Source organism: Rana temporaria, chromosome 5 (genome assembly GCF_905171775.1).
Source record: "Rana temporaria chromosome 5, aRanTem1.1, whole genome shotgun sequence".
In the NCBI taxonomy this organism is placed as follows: domain Eukaryota; kingdom Metazoa; phylum Chordata; class Amphibia; order Anura; family Ranidae; genus Rana; species Rana temporaria.
In genome coordinates this window covers 312,592,022-312,619,050 of record NC_053493.1, presented here as the reverse complement: position 1 = coordinate 312,619,050, position 27,029 = coordinate 312,592,022, and the positions used below count along the sequence as shown (strand labels likewise).

At 42.0% G+C, this 27,029-nt stretch overlaps 1 protein-coding gene across 2 annotated transcripts in view; it reads left to right on the top strand.

Moving 5' to 3' along the window:
• The window catches only part of NOL4 (nucleolar protein 4), a 359,633-nt gene that overhangs the window by 206,681 nt on the left and 125,923 nt on the right, over positions 1-27,029 (top strand). For both annotated transcript variants that reach the window (XM_040354134.1, XM_040354133.1), the window contains exon 3: positions 25,408-25,519. In XM_040354134.1, the coding sequence (XP_040210068.1) occupies positions 25,408-25,519 (112 nt within the window). The remainder of the gene's footprint in view (positions 1-25,407; positions 25,520-27,029) is intronic.

Sequence of the window (27,029 nt, the reverse complement as noted above, 5' to 3'; positions counted from 1 at the left end):
CCGGTTACCAAGTCGCTTAAGTGGCACTTGCTCTTCAAAATGTTGGGCACACCTGTTTTAAAAGCTTGCATTTTTATCTGTTGCATTAGTCAATTAACTGTATAATTGAACTTGTTTTTCTGTATTCTTTGGCTTTCTTTGTATGATACTGTGCAGCAAGGCAAACAAAGAAATATGTGCAGTAAATATTATTCCACTTAAAACACTGAAATTGATATTAGTAGTCTTGTCCTGCTTTCTTCCCAAACCTTAATAGTCGTGTGTATTGTTATCAGAAGTATTTTCCTCGTTTTTGTTTTATGCATCCAGCTTCAGTGCAGCATCTTCTACAAAGGCAACGCAACGTCTGTCCTGTCATTACTGGCAGCTTAGGTTTCACTTCTGTGATTTCAAAGCTTTAAATATTCAACATATTCATTTATTAGGTGGAGGGTGAATAGTATTACCATAATTTCTCATTTGTTGTCATATACTCGGTTGCTAATGCTGGGTATCGGGGACAGCCAAGCCTTGTATCAGTTTTAAATTAAACAAATTGACTATCAACATTAATTTGCATTTACAAAGATACATTACTGTTATCACAGCTTGATGCCCACTTTCCAAAATCTAGAGTGGAATAAGGTGGAGGAAGAAATCAGCATTCAATTTATTGCAGGAAATTTTTAATTTTCGCCTTTTTTTTTCCATAAGTTAGTTCATGAATTGTAAAACAGAAGGTATCAAAATTATGTAGATGAAGCTTAATATTATTAATTTCATTATGTATTTTCATAAGAGCTTAAAGTAGAAATTGAAAATGTTATATGTGAAGGGAGGATACAATCGGATTTGTATCAGTTGTATGAGTCGTAATGGGAATCTTCTTTATTTCATTGTTGAGCAGTAATGAATTAGTGGCAATTGAATTGCTTACTACACAGTTTAGCTAGTGCTAGAAAAAGTACCCCCAGGTAAATTGCATGCTGGTCTAAGAGCAGTCAACTACTTTATATCTGAGTACACACAACCATGGGGGTAATTGTATGATGCCTGTATATAAAGGTGCAGAATGGTTAGTTCTCTGGTGTTCTGTTACATTTTTGTATATTTCACACTGGGGCGACTCGTCAGGCGACTCAGCCGCCTGCCAAGTCGCGTCCCATTCTATTGAATAGAACCGTTCTAATAGGAGAAGTCATTTTGCAAGTCGCCTCTGAAGTCGTCTTCAGGACGCCTTGCCGAGTCGCCCCCGAAGTCGTGGCGCCCCAGTGTGAACCGGCTCTAACTGTTTTGTGCTTTTGACCATGACATTTTATTTTGGGGATTTTAGTAGCTAGTTTGCCTATAGACCATCACTCTGAATCTAGCTATACACCATGTTGGTTTTCATTTGGGAAATTACATTAATTCCAAAATCAAATATTAAAAGGAAATACTGACATACTTTCAAATAACATTCCTCAAGTCATTAAATGTATTGAGAATTTTCGTATGAAGGTATGTTTGAAAATGTATTGGAGTATGGCCAGTTTAAGAGCACTTAGATATTTTCTATGAAAATAACATTTTCTTTAGACCATTTACATCATTCATTCATAAAAAGGGAATGGTATAGCATTACCAGCTCACACTAGACTCAGCGTGGTTGATTTTCTAAAACTAGGGAGTGCAAAATCTGGTGCAGCTGTGCTTGGTAGCCAATCAGCTTCGAATGTCAGCTTGTTCAATTAAAGTTTTACTAAACCTAAAAACGTTTTTTTTTTTACCTTAAAGGGGTTGTAAAGACAAAAATATTTTCCTCTTAAATTAAAGTCTGACAGTAGCTGATAAAGTAAAAAGTAATGTTTTGCATTATAACTAGTTTGATACCTGTTGAAATCGAGCTGTTTTATTCACCTCCGTCACTCCTGAATCATTATTCTCACTGACTTCCTGGTTTGCGGTGCGCATTAATTCTTGCTACATCACGGCCTAATGGGAACTACAGTTCCCATTAGGCTTGGACTCCATGCCTGTGAGGGATAAGAGAGCATCTTCACGCAGGGCTGTAGTCATAGGGAGGGGGTGAGCACATTCTGTTTTCCACCATGCAATACGGCTCAGATGCTGGTGGAAAGCAAGAAGAGGAGAGACAGGAAATGGCATTTTCAAACCTGGATTACTGTATTTTGGAGGTCAAAAGGAAAAACGAGGTAAGTGATATTTAAATGCTCTAGCTTACAGCAATCAATTGATCTAAAAAAAAACGAATCTTTAGTGTTCCTTTAAAGGGCTTGTAAAGGTACAATTTTTTTTCCTAAATAGCTTCCTTTACCTTAGTGCAGTCCTCCTTCACTTACCTCATCCTTCGATTTTGCTTTTAAATGTTTTTATTTCTTCTGAGAAATCCTCACTTCCTGTTCTTCTGTCTGTAACTCCACACAGTAATGCAAGGCGTTCTCCCTGATGTGGAATGTCGTGCTCACCCCCTCGCTTGGACTACAGGAGAGTCAGGACGCCCACTAACACACAGCTCCTTTCTCTATCTGCAATGTAGAGAGCATCCTGACTTTCCTGTAGTCCAAGGGAGTGGGCGAGAACGACACTCCATGCCAATGAGAAAGCCTTGCATTATTGTGTGGAGTTACTGACAGAAGAACAGGAAGTGAGGATTTCTCCAAAGAAATAAGGACATTTAAAAGCAAAATCGAAGGATGAGGTAAGTGAAGGAGGACTGCACTAAGGTAAAGGAAGCTATTTAGGAAAAGAAAATGGTACTTTTACAACCCTTTTAATGCATTGCTTGCATTAAGGTAAAAATGTTTTTCAGTTTCCCTGTGTCCTTCTTCCCTGTGTGAAGGGGAAGAGAGGGGAGAAGAGATCCGCACTGTGCAGGGTTGCATCTTTTCTCCCCTTACTTCCTCTTTACACTGCTTTCGAGCAGCAACAGGAGTCATTGGCTCTTGCTGCTGTCAATCAGAGGAAGTGGGGGGGGGCGGGCCTAAGTCCTGCTGTGTAAGTCTATGGAGCGCGGCTCCATAGACACACAGCTCGTGAGCGCGAGGACTACCTCTCCCCATAGTCAGCGGCTGGTTATGGTAGTCCCGCAGGGCTGCTCTGAGCAATACCACTGCACAGAGCAAGTAAGTAGGACTTGTTTGTTATTTAAGTAAAAAAAAAAACTTTTGAGTTTAGTAACACTTTAAGCTTTGACAAAAAGCCTGGGAGCTGATTGGTTTCTATGCAGAGCTGCACCAGATTTTGCACTTTTCACATTTAGTAAATCAATACCAGTGTGCCCACTCCCGCATGCACTCCCCAAGAAAGGAATATCTCAGTACTCAGATGAAAAGACAGCTGTGTGCTCCATCCAGGAGACTGGCGTACTCCCATTAGGAGAGGTGATCCACTCAAGAGACTGCACTCCATGTTGGGGCGACTCCTTACATACAAGACTGGTAGAGTCTAAAGGCCAGGAGAGCCCAGAGAGCTGGATCTAAAGGATCCTGACAAGAGCAATCAAGCTGCTCAAGAGAAAAATAGGTGGCTTGGCAATTTTGTTACCCTGTGTGGGCAACTATTTTTGTGAGCTTTCCTGTTGTTTAATAAAAGTGAGCTGGAAAGCCCTTAAAGAGGAGCGCTGGTCTCCCCCCAAAAAAGTTAGTCAGCAACTACAAATACTGTAGCTGCTGACTTATAATAAAAGGACACCTGCCTGCCCCAGGATCCATTGCTGTCCTCACCTGAGCCAATTCCTAAATCCGCTTCATTCAGGTCCAGGTGCTGTCATATTAACTAGGGGAAACTGACAGTGAAATGTTACAGCTTCACAGCTGGCTTCCCACTGGGTATGCGCAAGCCGCACTGCACTCTGGGAATGATCCCATAGTCTTCTGGGATCTCTGATGTGTCTCAGAATGCTGCAGGGGAAGGAGGGGCGCCAAACTTCTACTTTGATTGCCAAGCAATCCGACCGTAAAATAGGGGATTGGGTAACTGTCAAACTGCTACCTGCTCCCCTCCTCCCAAAAAAGTACCAAATGTGAAGGAGGAGGGGGAGGAATAGGAAGGGCAGAACTTCCCCTTTTGGGTGAAGTTCCGCTTTAACAACAGTTCGGACTGGCATGTATTTACTAAAATGCCGCTACCACTGAGCTAAAAAAAACCGTATCACAGTGTATATCAGTTTATCTAATTTGTTTAATGTCATGGCCATGAGTGCTTCAGTAGAGAGTCAGTACTGGGCCTGATCAGCGTTGCATGGTCCACTGTAGCTATAGTTTACGCTCTTACCTACAACCCAAGCTGATTTCCCTCTGTACCAGGCTTTAATGGATAATAACAGGGAAGCTCCAACTGCCTTGATTGTTATCCACACAGCAGAAAGTAATGTACAGTTACCCTGATCAACCAATCAGATATCATCTTTCGTTGATTTGACTGCTGTACACAAAAGCCTTGCTGTTTATTGGAGAACATACTTTGTACTACCATTGGACTCTGCACTGCTCTCATCAGTAAAACAGTATGTGCCGAAGATTGTGAAATGTTACTGGATTTGTTGGGCAATTGCCTCAGGAAGGGAAGGGTCGAGAAAGTCATGTGTGTTAAAAAGAAGTACTATCCAAAATTGGTTATATATACCGTATTTTTGGAGGGTGATAAGCAGACCTTGTAAATAGAAATCTGGTTGTGTCCAACTTCAGTGGCATTCTACCACTGAAAAGTTTCCCCAACAGTTTCCATTGCTTTGAGACTGTCAGGCCCCGTACACACGACAGAGTTTCTCGGCAGAATTCACCGAGAAACTCGGTCAAAACCCGGATTCTGCCGAGAAACTCTGTCGTCTGTACAGTTTTGGCTCGATGGAGCCGCCGAGGAGCTCGACGAGAAAATAGAGAACATGTTCTCTATTTTCTCGTTGTTCAATGGGAGAAGGCGGCCCGCCGAGCTCCTCGGCGGCTTCATCCCAGAACTCGACGAGGAACTCGACGTGCCAAGCACGTCGAGTTCCTCTGTCGTGTGTACGGGGCCTCAGATATGTGTCGTTAGATTCTCCTGTGGAAGCGAGCATTAGCGTTCATTAGGGAACTTTTATAGAGGCCGGAATTCATAGCAGGGTGCCGCAGCTAAATATAGCCATTTAGACAAAGATGACCTAATCACTGATTGACTAGCCCAAAGAGAATATTTCGTTGATGTAATGTAATGCTGATTATTCATAACTACGGCCAAAAGGAAGAAGAATAGTTTAAAGGTGTAGGTTTTATGGTGATTTTTATATATACAAATACATGTAAAATCTGTCAGATTGAGGTAAATCTTATCATGGTATTGTTATGAAAACCCTTTTTTCTGTGTAGTTAGTAATTATGAACAGTGAGCCAAATCCATAGAAGAATTACACCGGCGTATCTCTTGATACGCCACGTAATTTCAAACTTTGCGCGTCGTATCTTTGTTTTGTATCTACAAAACAAGATACGTGGGCATCTCGGATCGATCCGACAGGCGTTCGTCTTAGTATGCCGTCGGATCTTAGGTGCAAATTTTCGGCGGCCGCTAGGTGGCGTTTCCAACGATTTCCGCGTTGAGTATGCAAATTAGCTTGTTACGGCGATCCACGAACGTACGTCCGGCCGGCGCATTTTTTTACGTCGTTTGCGTTCGGGTTTTTCCGGCGTATAGTTAAACCTGCTATTATGAGGCGTACTCAATGTTTAGTATGGCCGTCGTTCCCGCCTTGCATTTTGAATTTTTTACGTCCTTTGCGTAAGTTGTTCGCGAATAGGGATTTGCGTAGAATGACGTCACTGTCTTAGAACATTGGCTTGTTTCGGTTTCATTTCGAGCATGCGCACTGGGATACCCCCACGGACGGCGCATGCGCAGCTAAAAAAAAAAACGTTGTTTACGTCGGGTCACGACGTATTTACATAAAACACGCCCCCATCACAGAGATTTGAATGCCGCGCCATTACGCCGCCAAAGATACACTACGCCGCCGTAATTTACGGCACAAATTCTTTGAGGATTCGAAAAAAAAAAGTTACGGCGGCGTAGTGTATCTTAGATACGCTACGCCCGACGGATTAATGCGCCGATGTACGTGGATCTACCCCAGTATGTATATGGGAATAGTATGTTTTTCATTACATATGCATGTCCTGCTTCCTGCTGTGCTACACAGTAGTTCTTCTTTACTGCCCTCTAACATAGCTGACCCACATGAAACCAATGTAGGGGATGACAGGTGTGTGACTCGAACCCAGAAGGAAACTATCAGTGCCAGGCATAGGTGTGCGCAGCCTATTGCATTATGCCTTGTACACACGATTGGGCTTTTGCCCGGCCAAATCACATTGGAATTCCGACGGAATTTCATCGGAGTAAAATAGAACATGTTCTATATCTAAACTCTGATGGAATTCATCAGAATAGCTGATGAAAAAACTCTGATGGGGCTACACGCGATCGGAATATCCGATGGAAAAAGTCAGTCGGACTTTTTCCATCTTAAATTCCGATCTTGTGTACAAGGCATTAGGGTGTGCACCCCAAAGCTCAAACACAGAGAAACAAAGGCAGTGGCTAGGGGTCTACACATGTCACAGCCGGGATGCTTTGCTTCACAGCCATGGCAGAATATACTGAGTGAAAACCACCTGAACACGGGTCCCTATTTTTTTTAACATTTTTTAACTAGCCTTTTGGGGGGCTTTGGTGAAATATCAGGGTTCTCCACAGCCCCCCCAATGTTCTACATTTAAGAGAAAGAAATTGAGGACAGGATGGAGGCGCAGATGCTAGAACTGAATCCCCTGAAGCGTAGAAGGAGGGAAGGAGAGGAGCAGAAGCTGGCAGCGTTGCAGGGGGAGGAACAAGAGGATGGGTAGCTGCAATAAGGCAGTACAGCATGTCCTCAAGCTGGGCAGGTGCCTAGGCCCCCCTTTTGAATCAATTGGGCCTGGTACAGGAGGGCAGGCTGTACTGCCTAATCATTGGACCTGGCGCACAGGGTGATTAGGGTGCGCCCAGGTACACCTGGCACACCCCCTGCGCACACCTATGGTGCCAGGCCAATCGGCTTCAGGCGGGGGATTTCCTACCCCACAGCTGCATGTACACAAAGAGACCGGGATGCTTGACGCAAAGAATTATCGCTACATTGCGTATATGCAGCTGTGGGAAGGGCAATCCCTAATTGTAATTGATTGGCCCAGCATTGAAAGTTTCCTTCTGGAATAGGACTGAACCCACGCTCATTACTGCTCCCTATATGGCTATGTAATGTTTTTTAAAGGGTTAGACCTTTTAGCAGTGGGTGAAAAGCAGAAAGGAAAAAAAACAAAAACATTTATTAAAACAAACTAAATCAGTCCCCATCTCCGCATTGATGACCTTTAGGCATGTTATGCCGCTCTCAGTAATCCTGGGGCATGGGGCTAAAGGTGATATGGAATTGCCCTTATTATACCTTACAGGTAACCAGTATTTTCATTCCTGACCAATCAAAATCAATAAAGAAGCATGTTGTGTAATGTATTCTGCATGCTCAGTGCATGAAGATGCATTTTCTTTACGTTTGCTTTTTGCTTCCTTTAACTGGTGAATCATTATGGACCTCATCACCATTCCCCATTCATTCCAGACAATGACAAAATATTGCAAGATGTTTTCTTGGGAAGAATTAACTGTTTAATTTCCATGTCAGGATAATATTATGTCTTAACATAGAGGCTGAATGATTTTAGTGAAATCTCCCTCTAGTGGCTAATTGTCAAATCTCCCATGTTAACATATTATTAGAACAAATAGAAGAACAAGCATTTTACGGTTTGTATTGCCACCCTAGTGTCCATCACGTTCTGCCTGTCAGGAAACCGGTGTTGGAATGCTGTTGAAAATATTATAACTACCAGATCGTAAACTCCAGAGTATATGCAATATTAGTATGTTTAATTATCAATGAGTGCAGCAAATAGTGAGCAATACCAACAAGGACACAGCAACGAGCAAGTGATACAAAGTGGTACACAGTATAGAGAAGGGATCCTCAAACTACGGCCCTCCAGCTGTTGCGGAACTACACATCCCATGAGGCATTGTAAACCTCTGACATTCACAGACATGACTAGGCATGATGGGAATTGTAGTTCCTGAACAACTGGAGGGACGTAGTTTGAAGATCCCTGGTATAGAGGTTAATAAGGGATGGTAGGACTGGGAACCACCAATTCATTGTATCAGGTAGGATACAAAGCAATGTAGTGGATCAGGGTAGATAACAAATAATTGGCTGGTTGGTGCAGCCAGGATCATGTGGTGATTCATGATAAAATAATTGATGACTGCAGGAAAAACACCCATGCAGGCCTCCCCAAATAACAGGCAGACATAGGTGTGCGCAGCCTATTGAATTAGGGTGTGCACCCCAAAGCTCAAATACACTCTACCGATCACTCACGATGTTCATTCAGAAAGGGAAAGGGGCTGGTAAATACATATGTACCGGCCCCTTCCCTCACTCATCCTAAGACATCCCCCCAGAAACAGCTGGCAGGAGAGGAGGGAAGTCGGCCGTGCTGCAGAGGGAAGGAGGGGGAGCCAGGGTAGTAGGGGGAATCTGTGCTGCACAGGATGATTAGGGTGTGCCTGGGCACACCCGGCACACCCTGTGCACACGCCTATGCAGGCAGACAATTGCTCAGTGCCACCAGCAGGTGAATTGGGGAAGGACATGTTTCTAAAACTGTCCCTCTCTCATTGCAGCGGAAAATAAGAGAAAATCTCTCCAGCTGAGGCAGAAACAGTAGTAAAACTTATTTTATCAAAATTCCTTCTTATTTTTTTGGGCTTTATATGTCTTCAGAAAGCAAAAGGAGACCTTTCACTTTGTTTCCTAATTCGGTGACACCCTTGGTGTCGGAATTTGACATTTGAGTAATTTCACTAATGGGTATATCTACAGAGACTTTAACTACTTGCAGACCGCCCCATACACATATATGGCGATGGATCGGCCACTCTGCGTGGCATTTCTGGGTAGGGGGCTGATTCGATACAGTACAAGTTGGTCAGCAGGTCCCAGACAAATACTTATGGCTGGGACATGCTGGTCGGCTTAGCGAATCCCAGTACAGAGCTCTGTGTTTACTAACAACACAGGGCTCTGCACACAAAGCGGAAATTAGGCTGTTTTATTTTTTATTTTTATTTTTAAATCAGTCATATCTACTAGTAAAAGCAGAACATATTGCACACTTTACACATTGTTAGGCACACAGTTACTCTTTCATTGCAACTTAGATGTTAACCCCTTCCCAGCCAGTGTCATTAGTACAGTGTATAGTATTAGTGTTAATCACTGTATTACTTGTAATGTCAGTGTCACTTAGTCAGTTCCCACCCAGTGTCAGTTAGTGTCAGATTTCCCACTGCACTATCACAGTCCCACAGTTTTACTAGTAAAAAAATTATAAATTCCAGTATATGCTATTATTTGTAGACGCTATAACATTTATAGCGTTCACGCAAACCAATGAATATACACTTATTGGAATTGTTTCCCCCCTAAAGACATATAGCAGAATACATTTTGGCTGAAATGGATGAAGGAATTTTATTTTTTTATTTTTTATGTTTCATAACAGAAAGTAAAAAACATAGTTTTTTTCAAAATTTGAATTAAATTATCATGTATATAATAATAAAAAAAAACTCAGTGGTGATCAAATACAACCAAAAGAAAGCTCCACAAAAATTACATAAATTTCATTTGCGTACAGCATTGCATTACTGCACAATAGCCAGTTAAAGTAGCGCAGTACTGAATGGCAAAAAATGCTGTGGTCATTAAGGGGGTAAAACCTTCCAGAAGTCAAGTGGTTAACTTTTCCTCACTCATGCTGCTAAATAACTCAAAATATGCCCTCAGTGAAAGTAAACTATATACATAACGCATCCCTAGCCCATAACTCTCAGCTATTCGTACTTAAAATGTATTTCCAGTTTTGCAGCCAATTTTGGATAACGCCTATTTTATATTTGGTACATGTTCTCATTCCCGTAACACAACAGCCGCTCACAATTTACTTTATTTCTTTCTGAAAAATACAAAACTGACATGTTCTTATGCAGAGGGTGCTGGGGAGTTCATGTTTACTGTAATTAAGCCTTGCCTGTACTGTACTGGCAGATCTCGTTACCAGTTGTAAACTAGATTTGACCACTGCATGTCTTAAAGGGTTTAAGATCTAGAATCTGGCTTTTTTTTATTGTATGTTATTGAGAGGCAACTCGTGTCCCTCACTGTCAGTGAAGACAGATTGAATTTCCTTTCTTTTCAAATTTGTTAGAGTAACTTGCAGTTTGCTGAAGGCATGCTCCAAATAAACATTTTGAAAGGTAAAAATAAATATTTTATTTTTAGGTACACTGTGGTAATGGGAACACATAACTAATGTATATAGTGTTTTTTTATATCAAATTTGACTGCACATTGGAAATACACTTTAAACATAACATTCATGTATACAGATGAGCCGTAAGTAATGTCATCTGCGTGCTATATAATGGAACTAAAGTCTAGTTGTGCCGCAGCTTCATAACCTTACAGGGGTGTATATGATAACAGAAGCAGCTTCATATGACAGGTATCATATGTCCTTTTATCGCTGCGTACACAGTTGATCAAATCTTTACACAAACCTGCAGCAGGTTTTTTATGACTTTCTGGTTAAAGACACATGCTAAACTACAGAGTCAATCAATCTTGTATCCCAGGGGCCACATGAGATTTGCTTTTACAGTCTTACTGATATATATTCATTTACTCATCTATGACCTGTAACTCTTGCGTTCTTTATCTTATTTCCTTTTTTTTTTTACTTTGCTCAGCTTACATTAACACATCCACACTTGCTAACAAAATGAAAAAATGAAAAAAAAAAAAAAATATATATATATATATATATATATATATATATATATATATATATATATATATATATATAGAGCTTGTTTGTGTGTAATATAAGGGTTTAGGCAAACTTCTCAATACACAAATAAAAAATATTAATATATATATATATATAGTTCAGAGAGGTGTACTGTTTTCCCTCCTTGTAAATCTCACATTTGATGATGGACCACAGGTTCTCAATGGGGTTCAGATCAGGTGAACAAGGAGGCCATGTCATTAGTTTTTCTTCTTTTATACCCTTTCTTGCCAGCCACACTGTGGAGTACTTGGACGCGTGTGATGGAGCATTGTCCTGCATGAAAATCATGTTTTTCTTGAAGGATGCAGACTTCTTCCTGTACCACTGCTTGAAGAAGGTGTCTTCCAGAAACTGGCAGTAGGACTGGGAGTTGAGCTTGACTCCATCCTCAACCCGAAAAGGCCCCACAAGCTCATCTTTGATGATACCAGCCCAAACGAGTACTTCACCTCCACCTTGCTGGCGTCTGAGTCGGACTGGAGCTCTCTGCCCTTTACCAATCCAGCCACGGGCCCATCCATTTGGCCCATCAAGACTCACTCTCATTTCATCAGTCCATAAAACCTTAGAAAAATCAGTCTTGAGATATTTCTTGGCCCAGTCTTGACGTTTCAGCTTGTGTGTCTTGTTCAGTGGTCGTCGTCTTTCAGCCTTTCTTACCTTGGCCATGTCTCTGAGTATTGCACACCTCGTGCTTTTGGGCACTCCAGTGATGTTGCAGCTCTGAAATATGGCCAAACTGGTGGCAAGTGGCATCTTGGCAGCTGCACGCTTGACTTTTCTCAGTTCATGGGCAGTTATTTTGCGCCTTGGTTTTTCCACACGCTTCTTGCGACCCTGTTGACTATTTTGAATGAAACTCTTGATTGTTCGATGATCACGCTTCAGAAGCTTTGCAATTTTAAGAGTGCTGCATCCCTCTGCAAGATATCTCACTATTTTTGACTTTTCTGAGCCTGTCAAGTCCTTCTTTTGACCCATTTTGCCAAAGGAAAGGAAGTTGACTAATAATTATGCACACCTGATATAGGGTGTTGATGTCATTAGACCACACACCTTCTCATTACAGAGATGCACATCACCTAATATGCTTTATATATATATACATAGATGATATATATGTGTGTGTGTGTATGTATATATATATATATATATATATATATATATATATATATATATATATATATATATTAATCTTTTTTATTTGTGTATTGAGGTGTTTGCCTAAACCCTTATATTACACACAAACAAGCTATATATATATTTTTTTTCATTTTGATGATATATAGATGTGTGTATATATATATATATATACACACACAAATGCACATTTTTTCTTTTGTATGTGGTCCTCGTACCCACATATTATGAAGTGAAGGTTACTGATACAGCGGAATCCATGTCACATTAAAATGGCAAAACAAAGCCTTCTGTTATTAAGTTTTGTAATCCTCACGTGTAAAAGTATGCTCTTCCCAGTTAGAAGAAATGCCACAGCTGAGCGCTTTGAACTTAAAGTCAACCAGTACTTATACACAGGCACTCTTTAACAAAGTTTTAAATGCAAATACATCATGTATCTGAACCTGATAACTTCAATGCATGATACATTTACAGCTAGCACATATTTTACATAATTTTGCAGTATTTACCTTAAAGTGGAAGAAATGTCCCGCTGTCAAAACTGCAAGCAGACAGGATTTTTTTTGCAGAAGAAACATGCAACCTCTCTTCTGCATATAAGCATGTGCACAGGGTGTGCCTGGGCACACCCTAATTACCCCTCTGCTTCCTGGCGCCCCTTGTCTCTTCCCTGCAGTGCTTCAGGCTTCCCTCCTCTGCTATCCCACAGGCTGCTGTGGGGGATGTTTCAGGATGGAGAGCAGGGGAAGGGGCCAGTAAATATTTAATTTATCACCTTCATTCTCTAAATGAACAAAGTCAGTGATCTGTACAGATCGCTCCTGTGTTCATTCTATACTGAGCATAATAAAATATGTTTATTATGCTTGAGTTTGTGAATGAACAGGAAGCCGCTCAGCACAGAGCACTTCCCATTCATTCACTGCCCAGTGCATCTGAGGCTGCAGGGAAAGGGATTGGGGAATGCCTGTCCTCTGTTCCTTTCCCTGTCTCAAAAGTGAGACATTAGGGTTCTGTTTAGACCCTTAATATTTCATCAAAGCCCCCCAACGGAGCTCCTAAAAAATGAAAAAAAAAATTGAAAAAAAATAATAAACTACTGACACCCTCAACTGCCCTACTGACACCGAACTCTGCTCTATTGACATCATCCACTGCTCTGCTGATATACACCCATATGTGTTTGTGCTCTGGGATGCACACCATAATGCACACCAATGCTTCTGCTATTAAATAAACCAACCTGCCTGCTCAGTCTTCTACAACATATAAACTGAGCTGTGCATGCAGAGCAGGATGGAAAATTCTTCTCAAATGAACACATTTCTAACAGGTTATGTGGTTTTCATTCCATTTGTTCCAAAATTGAAAATTTTGAAGTACCTGAAAATTTGCTTTCGATAAGTCGCTGTGCAAATATCGTATGACATAAAAAAACAACAACCACCATTTTATTTTTCAGGACCCCTGCTGATTTTTGCATGTGTGTGGGATGTCCGCAGCATGGACATTTGCAAAAGAAAAAAAGTGTTTAAAATTATTAACATACAAATAATAAAAAATACAAAACAGCACACAGACCCCACCAATGGTCTGTTATGTATTTTGTGGGACCTTTGAAGAAGGGGGGGGGGGGTCTGTGTGCTGTTTTTTTTTGTTTTTAAGATGCTGGCAATGAATGTCACTTACTAGGAATCCAAGTTTTTTGTCTGGCACAGATTTTAAGGCCCCATACACACGAGAGGATTTATCCGAGAATACGGTCCAGCGGACCGTTTCCGCGGATAAATCCTCTCGAGGATTTGTGCGGATTTCCATGCGATGGAGTGTACTCACCATCGCATTGAAATCCGCGCCGAAATCCTCTGACGATGACGTGTCGCGCCGTCGCCGCGATTATGACGCGGTGACGTGCGCGACGCTGTCATATAAGGAATTACACGCATGCGTCGAATCATTACGACGCATGCGGGGGATCCCTTCGGACGGATGGATCCGGTGAGTCTATACAGACCAGCGGATCCATCCGTTGGGATGGATTCCAGCGGATAGATTTGTTTAGCATGTCAGCAAATATTTATCTGCTGGAATCCATCCCAGGGGATAAATATCTGCGGAAAAAGATCCGCTGGAGTGTACACACCATAGGATCTATCCGCTGAAACCCATTCGCTGGGATTTTTCAGCGGATGGATTCTATCGTGTGTATGGGGCCTAAGGTGTTCTCGTTGAATGAGATCCCCAAAAAATCCATACCAGACCCTTAACTTGGGCATGGAACCAGACTTATTCACAAAAAAAGAACTGTAACTCAGAAATAAAGACACTCAAATGTTTGACAAGTCCTTTATTAAAAATATCAAAATCCTTAAAAAAATCCATTGTCGATCACGATGCTGACTGGCTTGCCAAAAAACAACAAACAGTACTCATAGCCAAGGTACTATGACCAGTGGCATCACTGCTATCCTCACCCCTTTGCTTAAAGAGGAAGTAAACTTCTGCAGACTTTTACCTATAGGTAAGCCTATAGCAAAGGCTTACCTCTAGGTAGTGAAAATATCTCCTAAACCTTTATAGGTTAGGAGATATTTGCAGTGCGTGCAGCCAGTGACATCACTGGCGCATGCGCTCTGAAGGAATGGCCCACATGTGCCGTTCCTTCTGAGCTGGTGCCGTGAACGTTGTCGCGGGATTGGGCTTTTTTTGCCAATCACAGCACGGGAGCCCGCTAATCCGGAAGAAGCTCCGGAAAAGATGTCGGCCATGACATCGGTGTGCTGGGACCGCTGCAACAGCTTTGTTCTAAGATAAGTATTTCATAATGCGCTAGTATGCGATGCATACTAGCTCATTATGCCTTTGTCTTGCAGCGTCTTTTTTTTGTGCAGAGGTTTACAACCTCTTTAAGTGGGGGGAGATTTCCGGTGATGTCAGTGGTTGCCAGAGATACAGCTTCCTTGGGAACTAGTGACAGCTGGAAATATTCTATAAATGATTTTGGGCAATATAAGGCCTACCCACAAAATAAGCCCTAGTTTAAAGGGGTTGTAAAATCCTAGAATGCACTGTATTACAGTATTATATACTGTAAACTGTGTATGTTTCTGTAATCTATTTGTGATAAATACCTTCATATAGCACCGCTCAGTTGACCTCCCACTGCTCTCCTCTTCTCCCAGCTGTCAGCGGGGGATCTTGCCTCCCCTGCAGTGCTCGGAACAGGGAGGGGTCTGGCAGGTCACTGAAGTGCCGAGGCACTAAAAGAAGGTATTTTTTTACAAATAGATTGCAGAAACATATACAGTTTACATTATATAATACTGTAATACAGTGCATTCTAGGATTTTACACCACTGACCACTGGGGATTCCTGACAGGCAGGGAGGGAGAGGGAGAGAGAAGACAGCACATGACTACCACGAAAATAAGCCTTACTGGGTCTTTTGTTGCTAAAATTAATATAAGACCGGACTTATTTTTGGGGAAACACTGTATGTACTAAATTGTCAGCCTATCCCTACTTCTGTTTTTTTGCTGCAGTGATCTTAGCTGTGTTTGATATACCAGTAAGTGATTGAGCTGTCTATAGCATACATGGCCTGATGTATGAATTTTCTCCTATTAGGGGTTATATTATTTCCCTATAGCCACCAATCGAATTTCTAATTGAAAGTCAAGTTGAAATCTGATTGGTAGCTGAGGGGAAGTAGCTCCATTTCTTGTAAAAACTTGCGATACATGAGGCATGCAGTTTTTGCGATACAACCTCATCTCAGCATACATTCAAACTTAGACTGCACCATGGTGCGGCATTGTACTGTACAATAAAGTTTACTTTTTAGAGGGCCATATCCCCCCACTAGACTCCTTATATAAGATAGGGAGAAAAAACTGCGCTTGTCAAAAACGTTCTAAATATATATGCGTCAAGGCAGCAGAAGAAATGTGATCAGCATATAAAGTCCAATATAAAAGTAAACTGCGCCAAGTAGGAAACCAGATATCAGGCTGGTAAAAAGCAATGATAATAGATAAAATGAATAAAAGCACATTCAGTCCAATAAAAAGTTCGTAGCAGCACCACCATGTGTCAGCAAAACTTCAGTGTGAACGCACCACCACCAAACTGAAAGCCGCTTACCAGAACCACCCAAACATTAGGCATGTAGACAGATTCTATTCAATGGGCTCCACATCAGATTAGCATCAGACTGGGGAGGGATCCAGGGAGCAGATCTCAAATTGCACCACATCGACGATTGAACATATCCTCGGTATATAAATAAAAACGGACCATAGCGTGATACCGTACGAAATATTTAATAAAAATGCATAAGACATGTACTTACAAACATCTCATGATTAAAAGCATGTATGTATGCCGGCCGGCAATAGGAGCCCTTCCTCCTTCAGATGGAACGCGGTGACGTCAGTGTGCGCCTTCCCAGACGACGTTTCGTCATCAACAGACGTTAATGTTTTGATCCCCATTGAGAACGTCTGTTGAGAACGTCTTTGTAAGTACAGTCCTTATATAACATACTGTAAATTTTGAAGTAAACATATGACCTGTAATACATCTACATTTCATACAATTAAAAAAGGAAAAAACATAAATCTACCCAGCTCATATGCTTATAGTGATTTAAAATTAGTAATGCTAGTTAATTAATTCATGGGTTCAGCTGAAAAGCTGAGTCCTAAATTTGAAAAGTAAAGTCCTTGTGTTTTGATTATTCTGCTTTCAAAAGGAGAAAAAGAAGCAGAATTGGAAAGCGATTCATTGAAAGTCTGGGTTAGGTAAAGCTGCTGACCTACTCGGCAAGGTATAATTTCCATCTGTCTGTGCAAATGTGCTGAAATAGCTGTGAAATTGCTGCCCTTTGTTAACTTGCTCACAGCTGCACCTCTGCTGCATGCTGCAAGCAAGTTCACACCAAGTATTATACACTGCTACATGTGACAAAGCACAGTATGGCCACATTCCAACATAGATAGGTTTGTAGCTGCCCTAATTAGTCCAATTAGTTTATTAAAAAAATACATAAATTCTGACAATGATCACAGCTCATGTATCATTGAGTTGAGGTCACTGATATTGATGAATAATTGTATTTTTAAAACTCATTAACTATTTTAGCTCCCCTTTTATAGTATTCTGACAGTGGGACTCTCCACCAGGACATAGTATTCTGACAGTGGGAATCTCCCCCGGGACATAGTATTCTGACAGTGGGACTCTCCACCAGGACATAGTATTCTGACAGCGGGACTCTCCACCGGGACATAGTATTCTGACAGTGGGACTCTCCACCGAGACATAGTATTCTGACAGTGGAATCTCCACCGGGACATAGTATTCTGACAGTGGGACTCTCCACCGGGACATAGTATTCTGACAGTGGGACTCTCCACCGGGACTTAGTATTCTGACAGTGGGACTCTCCACCGAGACATAGTATTCTGACAGTGGACTCTCCACCGGGACATAGTATTCTGACAGTGGGACTCTCCACCGGGACATAGTATTCTGACAGTGGGACTCTCCACCAGGACATAGTATTCTGACAGTGGGACTCTCCACCGAGACATAGTATTCTGACAGTGGACTCTCCACCGGGACATAGTATTCTGACAGTGGGACTCTCCACCAGGACATAGTATTCTGACAGTGGGACTCTCCACCAGGACATAGTATTCTGATAATGGGACTCTCCACCGGGACATTATATTCTGACAGTGGACTCTCCACCGGGACATAGTATTCTGACAGTGGGACTCTCCACCAGGACATAGTATTCTGACAGTGGGACTCTCCACCGAGACATAGTATTCTGACAGTGGACTCTCCACCGGGACATAGTATTCTGACAGTGGGACTCTCCACCGGGACATAGTATTCTGACAGTGGGACTCAGGTCTGGACTTTGACTTGGCCATTCTAACACCTGGATATGTTTATTTGTGAACCATTCCATTGTAGATTTTGCTTTATGTTTTGGATCATTGTCTTGTTGGAAGACAAATCTGCGTCCCAGTCTCAGGTCTTTTGCAGACTCCATCAGAATTTCTTCCAGAATGGTCCTGTATTTGGCTCCATCCATCTTCCCATCAATTTTAACCATCTTCCCTGTCCCTGCTGAAGAAAAGCAGGCCCAAACCATGATGCTGCCACCACCATGTTTGACAGTGGGGATGGTGTGTTCAGGGTGATGAGTTGTGTTGCTTTTACGCCAAACATAACGTTTTGCATTGTTGCCAAAAAGTTCGATTTTGGTTTCATCCGACCAGAGCACCTTCTTCCACATGTTTGGTGTGTCTCCCAGGTGGCTTGTGGCAAACTTTAAACGACACTTTTTATGGATATCTTTAAGAAATGGCTTTCTTCTTGCCACTCTTCCATAAAGGCCAGATTTGTGCAGTATACGACTGATTGTTGTCCTATGGACAGAGTCTCCCACCTCAGCTGTAAATCTCTGCAGTTCATCCAGAGTGATCATGGGCCTCTTGGCTGCATCTCTGATCAGTCTTCTCCTTGTATGAGCTGAAAGTTTTGAGGGACAGCCAGGTCTTCGTAGATTTGCAGTGGTCTAATACTCCTTCCATTTCAATATTATCGGTTGCACAGTGCTCCTTGGGATGTTTAAAGCTTGGGAAATCTTTTTGTATCCAAATCCAGCTTTATACTTTTCCACAACAGTATCTCGGACCTGCCTGGTGTGTTCCTTGTTCTTCATGATGCTCTCTGCGCTTTAAACGGACCTCTGAGACTATCACAGTGCAGGTGCATTTATACGGAGACTTGATTACACACAGGTGGATTCTATTTATCATCATTAGTCATTTAGGTCAACATTGGATCATTCAGAGATCCTCACTGAACTTCTGGAGAGAGTTTGCTGCACTGAAAGTAAAGGGGCCGAATAATTTTGCACGCCCAATTTTTCAGTTTTTTATTTGTTAAAAAAGTTTGAAATATCCAATAAATTTCGTTCCACTTCATGATTGTGTCCCACTTGTTGTTGATTCTTCCAAAAAAATTACAGTTTTATATCTTTATGTTTGAAGCCTGAAATGTGGCAAAAGGTTGCAAAGTTCAAGGGGGCCGAATACTTTCGCAAAGGCACTGTATGTGATGCCTACTATGGATGATGCTGCATATTTCCCTGTTGTGCTTAATCAATAGGATGACTGCAATCCAATTATTAATACACACTTATCTAGATATTGCATATCTGGGAAAATAAAAAGTTCATACTAATTCCATAAGTAAGTGTAACGGTGGATTCCAGCAAGTGTTCAGGGTTAAAAGTAATTTCTAACTAAGGCCTCGTACACACGACCGAGGAACTTGTCGTAAATGAAACATCGTTTTCCTCGACGAGTTCCTTGTCATACTTGTGGAGGAACTTGACAAGCTTTCTTTGCGTACACACTGTCAAGACCAAATCTCGTAGTTCTCAAACGCGGTGACGTACAACACATACAATGGCAGGGGAAGTTCGATTCCACTGGCACAACCCTTGGGGCTGCTTTTGCTAATCTCATGTTACTGCGTGTTAAGTAAAAGTTTGGTGAGAGATGATTTGCACTTTTCAGTCTGTTACAGCGTGACGAATGTGTTATCTCCATTACAAACGCTACTTTTACCGAAGGTGCACTCCCGTCTCATACTTTATTCTGAGCATGCACGGGTTTCTTAGCATACACACAAACGTGTTTCTCGTCGAAAACCAGCCCGACGAGGAACACGACGAGGAAATTGAGACTCCCGTCGAGTAAAAAGAAAACTTGTTCTCTTTTTTTCTCGTCGAGTTCCTCAACAGTTTTTGCGATGAAAACCATACACACGACCATTTTCCTCAGCAAAAAAGCTCTGCCACCAAGTTTCTTGATGGATTCTGTCGAGGAAAACGGTCGTGTGTACGAGGCCTGAGAGTATAAACTCTGAGTTTCAGCAGAAACGTTTTTGAAAACACGGAAAGCTTCACAAAGTATTTCAGTTTTTAAGACACAAGCAGGTCAAGATACAAAGTATTTGTAATGCTGTTTAGACAAAAGCCTTGCAGGATGCTGGCACACAAGTGGCATGTAACCATAATCTAATGTATATTGACATCCTGCAAGTTTGTAAAAATCACTTCAAATTTCTTTCTGACAGCAGCTACTGTTGCACTTCAAGGTTAAGTGTAGCTTATTCAATTCAATCTTTTCACAGAAGAACTTTATTTCATTGCATTTTTTTGTGTGGTAATTGTATAGGTACTTATATGGCTGGGTAATTTCATTTATTTGTTGGGCGATTTAAAGACTAAAGCCTGGTACACACAATCGGATTTTCATCGGACAAAGCATAGGACTTTTGTCTGAAGGGGGTTGGCCATGAACTTGTATTGTATACAAACAGCAAAGAATTGTTGGCCAACAAACAAGAAACGATGTGATTTTTCAGCCCTTTAGCGCTACCCTTTGGGCAACTTCTGCTAAAGTGTTGTTATGGCGAGCATTGCTTCTGAGCATGCGTGTTCTGTTCATACTTTGGATTTTTTTCCAAAGGACTTGTGTACATATGATCGGAAAATCCGACATCACACCTTTGTTGTCGGAAAATTTTAAAGCCTGCTATTCCACATTTGTTGGAGGAAAACCCAACAACAATTGTCCGATGGAGCATATGGTTGGATTTTCCGACAACAGCCTGTCATCACACTTTTCCCATCGGAAAATCCAATCATGTATGTGTATGAGGCTTAACTCCATGTTTGTTGAGAAAAATAAATAAAACATACCTCTCTGAGTGAGCAATGTACATGTGTACAGTGTGCAAAGATTTTAACAAACAAACAAACTTTGTTGCAGATTGCCGCCGTGGTTTCTGTGCTTTTTTTAAAAGGAGTACAATGCAGTTTTGTTTTCCGGTTCGGGTGCGATTCAGGTGTGAAATGTTATTTGAAATCACACCTGAACCGGACTGAAAAACATACAGTACTCTTTTAAGCAGCCGGCCTGCAGAAATGTGAACCGGCTACATAGAGAAGGATGCCTGTTCACATGTCATGGGAATTGTATGCAGTTCAAAACACATATATGTGAACCGAGCCTGAAGAAATAGCTGTCTGTTTGTGGCCATGTGAATCTGAGTGGTTTTATAATTATCAGTCAGCTGCTGAACCTGCAGGGCTCTATTGAGGAAAGTTACAGGGCCTGGATCCCTTTAGACATGATTTCGCCTTGTGAGTATGACACTAAAACTAAATTTGTTGTTGTTGCTGGGGATCCTCAAAATCTTATTAGTATCTTAGTGCAGACTTCTGGGAAAATCAGTAAACCAATCGCAAGCAGGAAACAACATTTCTGGGGGGCATTCAATACACCATCTGTGTACAGACCACCTCCAGGTAACCATATTGCATTGCATTTTACAGAAAATTACAGCGCTGCAGATTGAAAAAGAAAGGTACATTTTATTAATATTCAATTACAATGTGACTTGTGTCACAATTATATACTTTATATCAGGCATGTCCAAAGTTCGGCCCGTGGGCCAATCGCGGCCCGCGTTACAGTTTTGAACGGCCAGCCGGGTTATTTAGACATATATATCTTTTGTAGCCCCCCGAAGATCTCCCAGCACCGGGGCCACAAAAGATGTATATGCCTTGGTACAGGACCAAGGACGGCTGTTCTGTCCATCAAAGGAGGCTGGACTTTCTATTAAAGAGGCCGCTGTGTACACAGGAGATTCTCCTGTAATTAATTTTTGGCGCTCGTGAGTACATTCCTGGCAAATATGGTGGGTGCATTCCTGCCAATGGCTGGTGCATTCCTGGCAATGGCGGGTGCATTCCTGGCAATTGTTCAAAGAATGTCAGGCAAAATGGTCGTTCCTCACGCATGTTCACTTCATCAAATCTGGCTCTCTTTGAAAAAAGTTTGGACACCCCTGCTTTATATTATTTGTTTCTCATGAAAGTGGAGTTACCCTTTAATGTGAACCTAGGCTCAGTGTCACATTAAAATAAATGTTTTTTTTCTGTGCAGGGAAATAGGAAAGTTTGACATACTTGACTCCATTGTCTGGTTCACATCGCAGTCTCCTATTATGTCTGAGGATTTGGGTCACAGAATGACATTGTATTTTCCCCTTATATTACCTGGGGTAGCATCAAGCAGGCTGCACCGGCACTTTAGCCACAATGGATGGGCTATTCCAACTGGTGTGGGCCGACACCTTTAGGCCTTAAAGATACCTGTACTGTGAGAAAAATAGAGGTTGCCTTTTCTGACCTCCTAAAAAAAATGCTAGTTACATGGTTCTTTGGCTTATTCCTTTTATAAACAAGTGGTCAGAAAAGTCTATGTAAAGTCAGAACTTCTGATCTGCATGGCTCTGGGTTAGTAACTCGAAAAATATTCCATTTTAAATACGCAAGAGCCAGAAAACTATCATTTTCAGAAATATACTGTGAAGCCTTGTACACACGACCGAGGAACTCGTCGGGCGAAACACATCGTTTTGCTCGTCGAGTTCCTTGTTAGGCTGTCGAGGATCTCGGCGAGCCAAATTTCCCCATTCCCGTCGAGGAAAAAGAAGACATGCTCTCTTTTTGGCTCGACGAGATTCTCAACAGTTTCCTCATCGAAAAGTGTACACACGACCGGTTTCCTCTGCAAAAAAAAAAAAAACAGCAAGTTTCTTGCTGGTTTTTGCCGAGAAACTCGGTCGTGTGTACGAGGCCTAAGTCAGCCTCCGTAATCGCTTAATACAGGTTTTCATTTAGGCAGCAACACACACAGGGTGCCTATGTCTTTTCAGCTTTACACCGGGTGCCTATGTCTTTTCAGCTTTACACTGTTAACAATTTAACAGCTGCTCCCTCATGTAGCCCTGACAGTTTTCTCATGGGACTAGCTGAGGACAGCCTGCAGCATGACAGACTCTCTGCACAGTAAACAGGAAAAAGGTCACAGGATGTTTCTGAAATCTTCTTGCAGACCGGGCTCCCCTCTCAGTTCAGCCATTTTACAATCAATGATTTTAAAGAGGAACCCTTGCCAATCTACCCATTTTTTATTTATTTTTTAATGTTGCCCCGCTTACCTGATGGTACTATCTAGACATTTCAAATACTCACCCATTCATTAGATCCCGTGTTGACCTGCTGAGATCATCTTAGCCACAGCTCCGCCCACACTGCAATGTTTTTCTGATATCATTAAGGGGCCCGCTGCCTCTCCCGGGTTCATTGGACATGCCTCTCGATAATGCGCTGACAGGCCTGAACCCTCCTCCTGTTCTTGAATGAAAGGCTATGTCTCCTGGGATATATAATGTACATATCCTGGGAGGGACAGCGGGCAGTGACCTACATGGGGAGGCGGGCAGGAATAAGCAAAAAATAAATAGAAACAATGCCCTTTTCCTGCAGAGGAAGAAAGGAAGGGTGAAGAGGTGAGATAATCCTCGGGAGGGTGAATGTCCGCTTTAAATAGATTCTGTCAGGTCTTCAAAGTAATTAGACTGGCACTCTCTACAAGAGAAAAAGGATTATACTTCTCTGGTGGCTCATTTCTTCCATATCCCCCTGTTCTAGAGCTGCAACCTCCTTTAGTGTCTTCCACATTCGATACATTCAGGACTTAGCAGTGACATATGGGTGATAAGAAAGGAACCATAGTGGTGGGGAACGTAGGCATGTCTCTTTAAGTGCTGGAGCTGCAGGTTCTGTTTGATCGGTTCAGTGGCCTTCACATCACACAGATAGATGCCCAGCAACCATCAATGTTTCCTTCTTGTTAGACTACAATGAGGACACAAAAAGAAACATGGCCCCCTCAAAGAAGATGAAGATGAATATTGAATGTTTGTAAACTTTTGAGGCTCATTTACACCAGCTGCTGCATTGCAACACAGTGGGGGTTATTTACGAAAGGCAAATCCACTTTGCACTACAAGTGCAAACTACAAGTGCAAAGTGCACTTGAAATTGCATTGAAAGTGAACTGGGAAGTGCAGTCGCTGTAGATCCGAGGGGAACATGCAAGGAGAATAAAAAACTGAATTTTAGCTTGCACATGATTGGATACTAAAATCAGCATAGCTTCCCCTCATTTCAGATCTACCCCTCAGATTTACAGCGACTGCACCTTCAGTACAATTTCAAGTGCACTTTGCACTTGTAGTTTGCTCTTGTAGTGCAAAATGGATTTGCCTTTTCGTAAAATAACCCCCTTTATGTTAAGAAAAAGTACTGCATGCCTTGTCCATGCGTTGGGACTGCGCTGGAATAGCCACCCAACGCAGTCCCACCGGACGTGGTGTGAACATGTCTTAGGGCTCATATAGACTTGTGGTTAGGGGATATTAAAAATGTGCATTTACTGTAATCCATGTTTTTAGTGCTCCCCATCCTCTTCTTAAGCTGCAAAGGCAGCAGGCGAGGTTGTTCACATGCCCACAGCAAATATTATCACTCCGGTCACGTTCAGTGGGCAGCAAACCCACCAAACCCATTCTGAACATAGATCGCTTTTCAGAAGAGTTGGGGTTTATACACGTCTTAAGCCATAGGCCTCGTACACACGACCGAGTTTCTCGGTAAAAACCAGCAAGAAACTTGCTGGGATTTTTTTTTTGCCGAGGAAACCTGTCGTGTGTACATTTTTCGACGAGGAAACTGTCGAGGATCCCGTCGAGCCCAAAAGAGAGCATGTCTTCTTTTTCTTCGACGGGAATGGAGAAACTTGCCTTGTCGAGTTCCTCGACAGCCTAACAAGGAACTCGACGAGGAAAACGATGTGTTTCGCCCGTCGAGTTCCTCGGTCGTGTGTACGAGGCATTAGAGGTGCCCTGTTTCTTCTTGTGATTTCAGCATATCTTGACTCCAATTCGGAGTGTACAGCAGCTGCTCAGGAGATTCAACCTTGTTAACAGATTTAAGACTGAATTACCATGCTTCTTCTGTGTTTCAGGGACTTGTGTCTTCAGAGCATCTTTCCGGATCCTCATCTCTATAAACAGGGGGGGGGGGATGTTGCTCATTGGATTTCTGTCAGGATCAGCAGGGGGTTTTCTATACTTGCAGCATTTATAAACAGACAAAACATGGAGAAATGTGCATGTATTGTACATTTATTTTGCTCAGATATACACTTTCTTTTGAATGCAATTTTGTGGTAAACAATAGCATAATAAAGAATTTGCATTTAGCTGTTGTACAATGGTTTCACTGTTATATATTGTATGATAAATATTTCTGTGTTTCTCATATTGTGGATGTTATTTTGTTTGTTTTAGATATCAGAGACATATGCCTTCCTTCCCAGAGAAGCTGTGACAAGATTCCTAATGAGCTGCTCAGAGTGTCAGAAAAGAATGCACTTAAATCCAGACGGAGCTGATCACAAAGGTACCGTAAGAGCAATGGTCAATGATTGAAAGTGACCCACCTGCTTTACAGGGTGAGAGGTATAACTGGTTCACTAAGCACATGCTTATGCACGTGCTAATTCAATCTAGCCAACCATGGTTTATGTAATTAGGTTGCCAAAAAATAGTTGGTTGGCTGTTAGCACTGTTTAAGTGCTATTAGTGTGTAAGTCAATAAATAGCCCTCTAGCTGGTAACTGCTAACTTCATAACTTCCTCTTGAGCCATCACCTAAAGCATTGCAATTTGGATGTTAAACTAGGTCATGCCCACCAGCGGGGCAATTCTCCATAGCACCTGGAGCATGTTTGAGGCAATGCTACAGTGAAATCTGCAACTTTTGTATCACTCCGGTGTGATTTCCTAGCCTAAACACTTCTACCGTAATAGATCCAGTTCTATCTCTGGTGAAATTATAAACAGAAGCCTCAAGTTTACATACTTTGGCAGAATTTATGATTCCTTGGCCATTTTTCAGAGAATATGAATGAGAATATGAATATGAATGATAACACACAGGGCCATATTCTCAGAAGAGTTACGACGGAGTATCTCAGGAAACTCTGTCGTATCTCTGTTTTTTGACCCGCGTATCTATGCGAGTGATTCCTAGAATCATTTTCTCATAGATACGCTGAAGATCCGACATGTGTAAGTCACTTACACTGTCGGATCTTAAATGTAAATGTAAGCTTAAATGTAATTCGCCGCCGGCCGCTAGGTGGCGTTTACGTTCAGGTCTCATTTGTTTATGCAAATGAGCCTGATACGCCGATTCACGAACGAAATTGCGTCGCGTAACCGTCGCTTATGTCGTTTGCGTAAGCGTAAGGTTACCCCTGCTATATGAGCGGTAACCTTACGCCAGTCCCACGTATGCCATGTTAAGTATGGTGTCGGGTCCGCGTCGTCTTTTCCCGTCGGGTACGTCGTTTTCCTAAGTCGTTCTTGAATACGACTTTACGTCAATGACGCACACGTCGGCGTCATTGACGTTTTCCCCCGAGAACTGGAGCATGCGCACTGGGCTATTTTTAGCCCCGCGCATGCGCAGTTCGATCGGAACGGGGGCGCGCTTAATTGAAATACGCGGGGATACGCCGGGCCTTTTACACTACGCCTCCGCAAACTACGGAGCAAGTGCTTGAGGAATACGGCACTTGCTCCAGTAAGTTGCGGCGGCGTAGTGTAAATAGCTTACGCGATGCTGCCGCAGAAAGTACGGCCCATGGCCCATAGTGTTTGGCTGAAGCCATTTGCTATGGCCAATATGTATTCTGCTACATATATTTGGTAAACAAAATCCCAATATGTATTATGATTGGTTTGCGCAAAAGGTATAGCATCTACAAACTATGGTGTGTATATATATATATATATATATATATATATATATATATATTGGATTATTTGTTTAATTATTTTATACTAGTAATGGGGGCGATCAGGGACTTATAGTTGGACTGCAATATTGTGGCGGACAAGCTGAC